This window comes from Elephantulus edwardii, unplaced genomic scaffold, assembly GCF_000299155.1.
Source record: "Elephantulus edwardii isolate Elephantulus edwardi_28Jun2011 unplaced genomic scaffold, EleEdw1.0 scaffold00147, whole genome shotgun sequence".
Classification (NCBI taxonomy): domain Eukaryota; kingdom Metazoa; phylum Chordata; class Mammalia; order Macroscelidea; family Macroscelididae; genus Elephantulus; species Elephantulus edwardii.
Genome location: NW_006399897.1, coordinates 8,361,470 through 8,370,548, shown reverse-complemented (window position 1 = coordinate 8,370,548; position 9,079 = coordinate 8,361,470). Strand labels below are relative to the sequence as shown.

General features: G+C 36.5%; 1 protein-coding gene across 1 annotated transcript in view; it reads right to left on the bottom strand.

The window, feature by feature from the left end:
- The window catches only part of MYO16 (myosin XVI), a 951,959-nt gene that overhangs the window by 340,934 nt on the left and 601,946 nt on the right, over positions 1–9,079 (bottom strand). The window contains exon 21 of the mRNA XM_006894620.1: positions 2,526–2,598. Coding sequence (XP_006894682.1) covers positions 2,526–2,598 — 73 coding nt within the window. The remainder of the gene's footprint in view (positions 1–2,525; positions 2,599–9,079) is intronic.

The following is a 9,079-nucleotide window of genomic DNA, read 5'->3' as shown; positions in this document are numbered from 1 at the left end:
CCCCTCCCTTCACATCTATCTCCCTTTCACCAGCCCTCCATCTAATAACTTATATATATAAGTTAAGCACCATGTTAGATGGAGAAGAAAACGAGATTGCTAACAATTTCAATTTGCTCAGCTCCACAATCCACACTTAGAACCAGCAATCAATAAATCAAAAGAATTGCTTTGGGAAAATCTAACTTCATAAACCTTTTCAGAGTGCTAAAGAGCAACAATTTCAGTCTAGAGACTAAGATGTGCCTGATCCAGACCATGATCTTTGCAATTACTTGCTATACATTAGAGAGAGAACAATAACTAAGGCTGACAGAAGTCAATGCCTTTGGGTTGTTGTATTGGAGAAGAGCATGGAACACACTATGAAATTCTAAAAGAACAAAGAGGCCTATCTTGGAGAGGGTGAAAACCATTTGCTCTCTGAAAGCGAGGATTTTGAAGCTCCATTTGCTCTCTGAAAGTGAGGATTGTGAAGCTCCATCTCATAAACTGTGGGCATGTTGCCAAAAGAAACCAGTCCTTGGAGAAGGACATCACGCTTGGAATGGTAGAGGGAAAGTTAGGAGGAGAAGTCCTTGCTGAGATGGATTGATGCAGTGTGTTGGAGATAGTTGCAAATCGTCCAGTTCAGAGCTACTGTGCATTGGGTATCTGAGTCACAGTGGGCTCAATGGCACATAACAACACGAGGGAGATCTAGCTGCACTGCAATCTCAAAGGCAAAGATTTGCATCTACTGGAAAAGCATGAGAAATCTCCTCCCATGCAATTTGGTACCTTTGAAAACCCACAGGAGGGTCAACTGTGGGTCCATTCTGACTTGTTTGCATACAACAACAAGGGAGCTCTGGCAAACTGTGCTACCAATAGCCGTGGTTCAAATCAAGCAGTTGTTCTGCAGTAGAAAGAGGTACAATCTAATCCCATGTGATTTACTGTCTCTGAAAACCAGAGGATCAGCTGTGAGTCAATTACAACTTAAGGGCACATAATAGCAATAAACAGCATTTACAAGGAAGGAGCTTGGGAGATAGGCCTCCCAGTGGAGAAATTGGTATACCATCAGTGCACATCACTTGCCAAGAGACAGAAAAGCAAGTCACATTTCAGACATAGAAATCTGCTTATTTCTAAAGCAAATGTAAGGAACCAGTGCCACTGCTGTATTTCATAGCACTCAAATACTTAGCTGAAAATAAAAAGCAAGAGGCAGGATGCAGACCTACACAAGCCACATTGCCTTCAGCTGACCACTCTTGCTGACTTCTTCATGCTTAATACTATTTTTCAGAGGAAAAATCAAAGAAATTCAAGACATTTATCTTTCATTAATCCACAGATCTAAAAGTATTAAAGGAAAATAAAGACAGCCTCTTGGTGTGACTTGAAGCTGGGCTTTTGGGGAGGTTTTATAAAAAATAGGGTTCATGCTGACTCACTCTGGATTAGGTGAGTCAACATGATTTAGGACCTACCCACAGGCTGATGCACCACTTTTCTAGAAATAAAACTGAGTTTTAACAGGTTCTGCAGTGTTCCCAGTTACAAAAGCAGCTATGCATCCACTTTTACCTAAATATGTACAATGTACTAGTTAACTACACCCGAATGTCAATGATCATAATATTACTCAAGCTCTCAATTCTGTAAGTGTATTATTATCTCCATTTTACATATGCTTATACAGATTCTTCACCTTTGCAAACCTCACTCTGGTGAGCAGAAGTCACAATACCAGTTAAGCTTTTATTCAGTTCCCAAACATAAAAATATTCTCCCTCTACAAAAATTAAAGCTTAATGTTACATAATTAATAGAAATTTTTCTAAATGTTTCATATTTCTGATTTATCAAATGATAATAAAGCAGCACAGAGTTCCATATTTCTCTCTTTACCTTTTAAGCTTGCTTTTTGTTTTGTTTATAAGTTTATTTCTATTCTCTTGTACAACATTTATTTTTAGTTATATTTAATTGGATAAAAACTCCTCTGAAGAAGTTTTCAAATAGCTGGGGAATGATGTTTTTCAAAATGTAACTGTAAATTAAAAACAATAATCATTACATCTTAAATGCATTTATCAAATATATGAAAGTCACACAGAGCCGAATATACAAATAACAGTGTTTAGTAAAATAGAGTATTTGTGCTGTGGTTTTTGGCCCAGGCTTCTGAAAACCTTTGCTCTGATTTCCAATCCAGGCATCTTCTCACTCCCTGAACTACTTGAGATAGCATTTCCATAAGCAAAAGCCAGGTCTCCACTCAATATTATCTTTTAAACAAGAATTTCCATTGTTTTTTAAAAAAAATATTTTGGCTGTTGTTTGTAATACCACATACAAATAATCAATATGGCAACAATTCAGGTATAAACATGTAAAAGCATAAAAGCAAAATACACCTTTTAATTGCATATTTACAAGTAATTGCACGAATAACTTTTCTTGAATAAAAACTAACTTATAGTACTATTTTTTAAAGTATTAATGAAAAAGTTCATAAAAGGAAACCTACTTACTTGTTCAAATTCATTCTTTTGAAATTCTTCAAAACCAAAGATGTCCAATATTCCGATATCCAATGTCTGCATGCTTAAAAAAAAAAAATTAAAGTGTCAGTGGATCCTTTGTTCACTGCTACGTCACGCCAGAGAAATCCAGCTACTAGCAAGTCACTGTCAATTTGAACTAAAAATGTAGAACGAATTACTTAGCATCTGGTAGAAAACTAAAAAATTAACAAATTCATTTTCATGCTTTGTTTTAAACACAGTTATACCAATAACACTTAAGGGTTTCAAAATTAAATGTATTTGTTCGCCATCTGAATGCCTTCTTTGGTGAAGTGTCTGTTCCTATCCTGTGCCCATTTTTCAATTGGATTGTTTACCTTTATCTTGTTGTGGTGCTTGAGTATTCTGTAAATTCTAGATGTAAGTCCCTTGTCTAACATGTCATTATCAAATATTTTTTCCCAGTCTCTGGCTTCCCATTTTACCCTGTTGGAGAAGTTTTTGGATGTGCATAGGGATTGGATTCTTAGAAGCTCCCATGAAGAAATGTTAAAAATCCCTAGTTCTAAGAGAGATGCAAATCAAAACAACTAGGAGATAACCATCTTACCCCAGTAAGAATAGCTAAATTCAGCAGAGCAGCAAACAACAAATGCTGGTAAGGTTGAGGAGAAACTGGAACCCTTATTCATTGTTGGTGGGATTGCAAAATGGTGCAACCACTACGCGAGGCAGTATGGCACTTTTTCAAAAAGTTCAAAGTAGAAATATCATTTGACTCAACAATTCTACTACTGGGAATATACATTAAAGACACCAGAACTGCCACCTAAGCAGATATATGCACACCCATGTTTATCGCAGCTTTGTTCACAATAGCAAAGAGTTGGAAACAACCTAAGTGCCCATCAACAAATGAATGGCTAGAGAAGTTGGGGTATATTCACACAATGGAATACTACACAGCACTGAAAAATAAATAACCGACGAAATATTATACAAAATGGGTGACCCTGGAGGACATTATGCTGAATTAAATATCTCAGTAACAAAAAGACAAATACTGCATAATGCCACTGTTATAAAACAGGACTGGCATTGGGGTTGGGAGGAACTAAGAAAAGAAGGGATAAATAATGTACACTGCATTCAAATAGACAAGGGAAAGAACTGTATAAAAGGAGTATATGATTAGGTATTATTGACATGACATGAGTCCAGAATAAGAACTGCATAGTAAAGTGGACTGGCATTGGCGGGCTGCATAACAATGAAAAAATTTTTGTTGAGGGGGATGGGGACAGGGAGGAAACTGTGCAAAAATGAAGGAATGGAAATCCAAGTTCCCTATAAACTTTCATTAAAATCTCAATAAAAAAAGAATTAATAATTAAATATGATTTAATATATACATCCCTAAGAAACTCCTAATATCTGACTTTTTAGATTGGCTTGTTTTTCCTCAAGAAATCTGAGGTTATATTTCAAGTAGCTACTCCACAAGCAATATCCTCATCACATGTAAGTACAATATACAGTATATCATAACCATATATCAGGTTACATATCTATTCTTGCATATCTTGAAATTTATGTATGTCAAAGACTACATTGTGATCTACATGAACACAAAAGAATAGAAGGAAACATTAGAAGACAACTTAAAGAAATCAAACTGAATAATTTTAATACATTTTTCCAGTTCCTTTTAGATGCTGAAATAACTTCTGAATCCACACTGTGAATAAGGTAAGGAGGACGAAAATGCTGAGTCACTAGTAATGCCCATAACAATTGTGTTTCTGTGTGAGTGTGTGCTTGTGCTGAGGGAAGGTGATAAGAATGAACATAAGAGGCTGTTTCATGCACAGAGCCTCCAGATGATAGTTGTTGTTATGTACTGTCAAAGTGGAACTGACCCACAGCTGACCCTCCAGTGGGTTTTCAGAGGTAGTGAATCACATGAGAGGAGACTCCCCATCTTTCTTCCCTGATATGAACTCCATACCTTCAGGTTGGCAGTGTAACTCATTACCACTAGGTCACCAGAGTGCCCTTCCAGATGACAAAAGATTCTGAAACGCTGGTCATGAGAAAGGCATCTACATCCAACCCTTACACCTACCTATACTGCTGATGGTAAGGAATTGTGCCACCAACACTAAGGTATATAGTTTCAATTCATCAGTGGCTCTGAGGGAACAAGACAGGCAATCTCCTCCTATTCATGTAATTCACAACAATTGAAAACCTGCTGGAGGGTCAGCTATGGATCAGTTCTGACTCAGTGGTACTCAAAAACAACAAAGAAAGTGTATTGGGTTTTTTTTTCTATTTTTTTAAAAAAATATTTGCTGTTGTCAACATACTATTAAGTGTGAAGAGTATGGAAGCATCTAGCACCCCAAAACTGAGCTCATGGCCATGAACTGATTTTATCTGTAGAAAACACACAGCCTCCTGGTTAACAGTGTAATATACCATGCAATACGACATCATCAGCTTTGGACTGAAGCTCAACATCAAGACAAAGATTCTCACCACTGGGCCAATTGGCAGCATCATGATACATGGGGAAGAGACTGGGGTTGTTAACAGTTACAGCTTGCTCAGCTCCACAATCAATTCTTGGCACCAGCAATTGGGAAATCAAAAGACAAATTGTACTGGGTAGTTCTGCTGTCGGGGACTTTTTCAGAGTACTGAGAAGCAACTATGTCAGTCTAGAGAATAAGTGCACATGACCCAGGCCATAGTATTCGCAATTACTTGCTATGCATCAGAGAGCTAGACAATGACTAAGGATTACAGAATAATTTATGCCTTTGAGTTGTGGTTCTGGAGAAAAGATTTGAACACCTCATGGATCACCAAGAAAACAAATAAGTTTGTCTTGGAGAGGGTGAAACCAAGTTTCTTCTTGAAGACTAGGATTTTGAAGCTTCGTCTTACATATTTTGGGCATGTGGCCAGGAGGGACTAAACCTTGGAGAAGGACACCATGCTTCGAAGGGTGAAGGGACAGCACTGAAGAGCAAGACTCAGATGAGATGGATTGACACAGCAACTGGGGCAATGTGGTTAGGTGTGATGGAGCCAGTGAGACTGGCTCAGGAAAGAGCAGGCTTCTGAGATGTTGTACACAGGGTCACTTTGAGTCACAGGTGACTTGATGGCACAAAACAACAACATCACCAGAGCTCAGTTCAGGGCTCCTTAGACACATCAAAATTATTCATCTCATTAAAATTTGAAAGCAATATTATTTTTAAGATTGATATAAGAAAGACATCTTATAGGCTAACTATAAATTAAGATAAAGCATTGCAAAAATGTTTACAGCATTTGCTATCCAATGCTCAATTAAATTCAAATTCTAGTTATTGACTTCTTATTCATCATCATATTTATATGCTCTGGTGGCCCTCCCCACCACCATGCAGGTTCCTGCTAAATTTTACAGCCACTGAAATATATTTCATTTACTTTTTAGTGTTTCCAGAAAATGATTATTAAGTAAAAAAATGACAGGTAGAAACTTTCAGATTTATATACAATTTTGGAGTAACATCTCTCTATCCCAAGTTCTGCTTATAGATTATAGATGATCCTGGAAGATTCAGATAAGGAATTGTCAGCTTGACCTCCATAATAAGTGTATTTTGTCAATGGAGGGGAAAATCTCAACAAAAAAATTCTCTATTGTAACTAAATAGTTAGATAGTAACTATATGATAGTTTGACAGATATTTGTTAATAGATGACTTATGTACTCTAAAATGCTTTGCTCATGTCCTAACATTGGTGTGTGTTAATTAGATTTTATTTAGAAATACATTCTTTGCAGATGTAATTAGCCAGCATCAGGTCAGAGTGGAGTAAAGAGAGTACTGATCCTATATAACTGATGTCCTTATAACAAGAGGCAAAGGAAAAAAGAAAAATATAGAGACAGAGTTTGAGACTCCAGTTGTGATGCCGAAGCCCCAGACTACCGAAGATCACTGACAAAACCCAGAAGTTCCAGGAAAGGAAATGAAGAGATTTTTCCTTTGGAGCTCTCAATAAAAAGTTAACTTGTCAATACCCTAGATCTGAACCTAAAACCTCCAGTACACTGCAGAAGAATGTATGCCAATAAATTAGAGAGGCGGTGAAGAATATTGAACTGCCAGAAGAAGAAATAAAGACAAAATGCTTGCTGGAAGTGACACTGGCTAAGACTGGAGGAAGACATCATATTTGGTAAAGAAGGTCAGCACAAAAGAAGATGACTCAACGGACTGACAAAGTGGCTGGTGCAATGGGTTTCAACACATCAAGGGCTATGAGAATGGGACAAGACAAGGTATAGGTTTGTTCCTGTTGAATACAGGGTCACTGTCAGAAGTGACTAGACAGTAACTTCATAACAACCACCTCTAGAATTGTAAGTGAATGAATGGATGGCTTATTTTGTTTGCACACCACTTTATGCTGTTTTGTTATTGTATATTTAGGAAACTAAATCAATGCCATCACATTGTCCAACATCTCTAGAGATTTTCCACCATTAATCTGAACATAAATCTGGGAGATCTCTAGGGTAGACTATCTGGACAACAAAACTTTTTAACTCTGGCACAATTTTGTATTTTATTCTTAACCAGTCTTTAGTCCTAAAGGTCTGACTCTACTATGGCTCAATCTCAGATATTTGTGCCAAGCAGGATTAAAATCTCAGGATTTGTGCCATTTCAAGTGACTAAAAAGACTTCTGTAATTCTCTTTGCAAAATCGAGGATAAAATCTGACTTCTGTATACAAGTTGCTCTCTCTGCCAAAATGCAATTAGTTAATCCATATTCTATTATAGAAATACTCTTTAATTGAGAAATTTCCATACCCCTATACTTCCATACAAGGAAGGCAAGATCAAAATCAGGCAGCTACTGCAGAAAGGAGATGCTTTTTACTAATAACCTAATGCAAATTAGGCAGCCTTATTAAGTATCAGAAAAACTCTCAGGAGAATTCCAAGGCAGAACGTGAACTGAAACAGTCCATCTCATTAATATGTTAATTTCTGCCCATAGGATTAAAATCCAGTTGACCCCAGGACCTCTCTGTACTGTCTTGTCAGAAACTGGATATTGAGTTAAATGCCTGAGTAATAAGAGTCAAGATATCAATAAATGGAATGACAGTAATGCTGACTGGTAGAGAGTATGGGCATTTAGCTGGCTAAAAGTTTCTCTGTCTTGCCAGTGTTGTTATTGCAACCACAGACACATATTTCATTCAATCATAAATGATGAAATAGAATTCTTTTAAAAATGAGCATGATATGTCTGTCAGTCATTGCAATAGCAATCCTCAAAATGCTATAAACTTGTATTTCAATTTTCTCCTGACCAGGCGTTTTCCTTACTGTGTTTTTGCTTAACAGCATTTTTATTTTGTAACCAAACATAGTTTTGCAATCAGTTCTTTGTAAAGTCATAAAAGTTTTCCAGGAGTGCTCTTTCACCAACATTTATACTAAATTACAAATGAATCATTTCTCTTCTACTCTGAAAAGCAGAATCTTTTAACATTATCTTTCTCACCTACAGGTGACTTGCTAAGCTCAGTATTCTTTCTCTGCTTGTCAATGCATGAGGAGTAGATTAAGTGTGATCATTGTATTGTTTATATCTTTTACCCTCTTTCCTAACTTCTATCAGAATGATACACCATATTTATAATAGTCCATTATTTTATCACATAGTCATTCCCACCAGGGATTCTTAGGTGATGCAGTTAAGAATGAGAAAACTAACTGAAAAGTCAGTTGTTCAGAAAAATTCAGAGGTGTTTATGAAGGAAAATCTGGCGATCTTTTAATATTTTCACATGAAGCAGTTGTCATCAACTTGACTCAGGCTTATGGAAATGCATAGGGTGCTTCCATAGTTTTCAACGGCTGATGTTTCAAACATAAACATAAACAGGCTTTTCATTTGAAAGGCTCCTGGTACAAACTTCCAGTGTCTTATTAGTAGCCAAGTGTATTAACTGACCCATAAGAGATACTGCTTATCAGTTTTATAAAATAAATAGTAATATGTAAACATGAATTATATAGATTTTTAAGGAGACTTGATGTTGCAGTGTTTAAGTGCTCATGTGCTGAGGCAAAAGGGTATGCCTTGAAAGTACCAGGTGCTCTGCTAGAGGAAGCTGTGGTAGTCTGCCCTCATAAAGATTTACAGCCTTGACATTTACAGGGATTTCTATTTTGTCCTAGGAGGCTTCCATCCCTAAGTCAGAATCAACTTGACAGCAATGAGTTTTGTTTGGGTAAAATTTTTTCCATAAACTCTAAATGCTCACTACAGAAAATTCTGTTGACAATTATAAAATCTAAACATAAACTAATGAACATTCAGAAAAATTAGAAATTACCTAAAGGCATGAATCCAAATGCATCTATTTCTACCATATGTTTCAATTTTCCTGGGCCATGTATTAATGTTTTAAAAATGTGAGTTGGATGATATATAAAATTGTAATTTTAGTTATTTTTAATTTGATGCTAC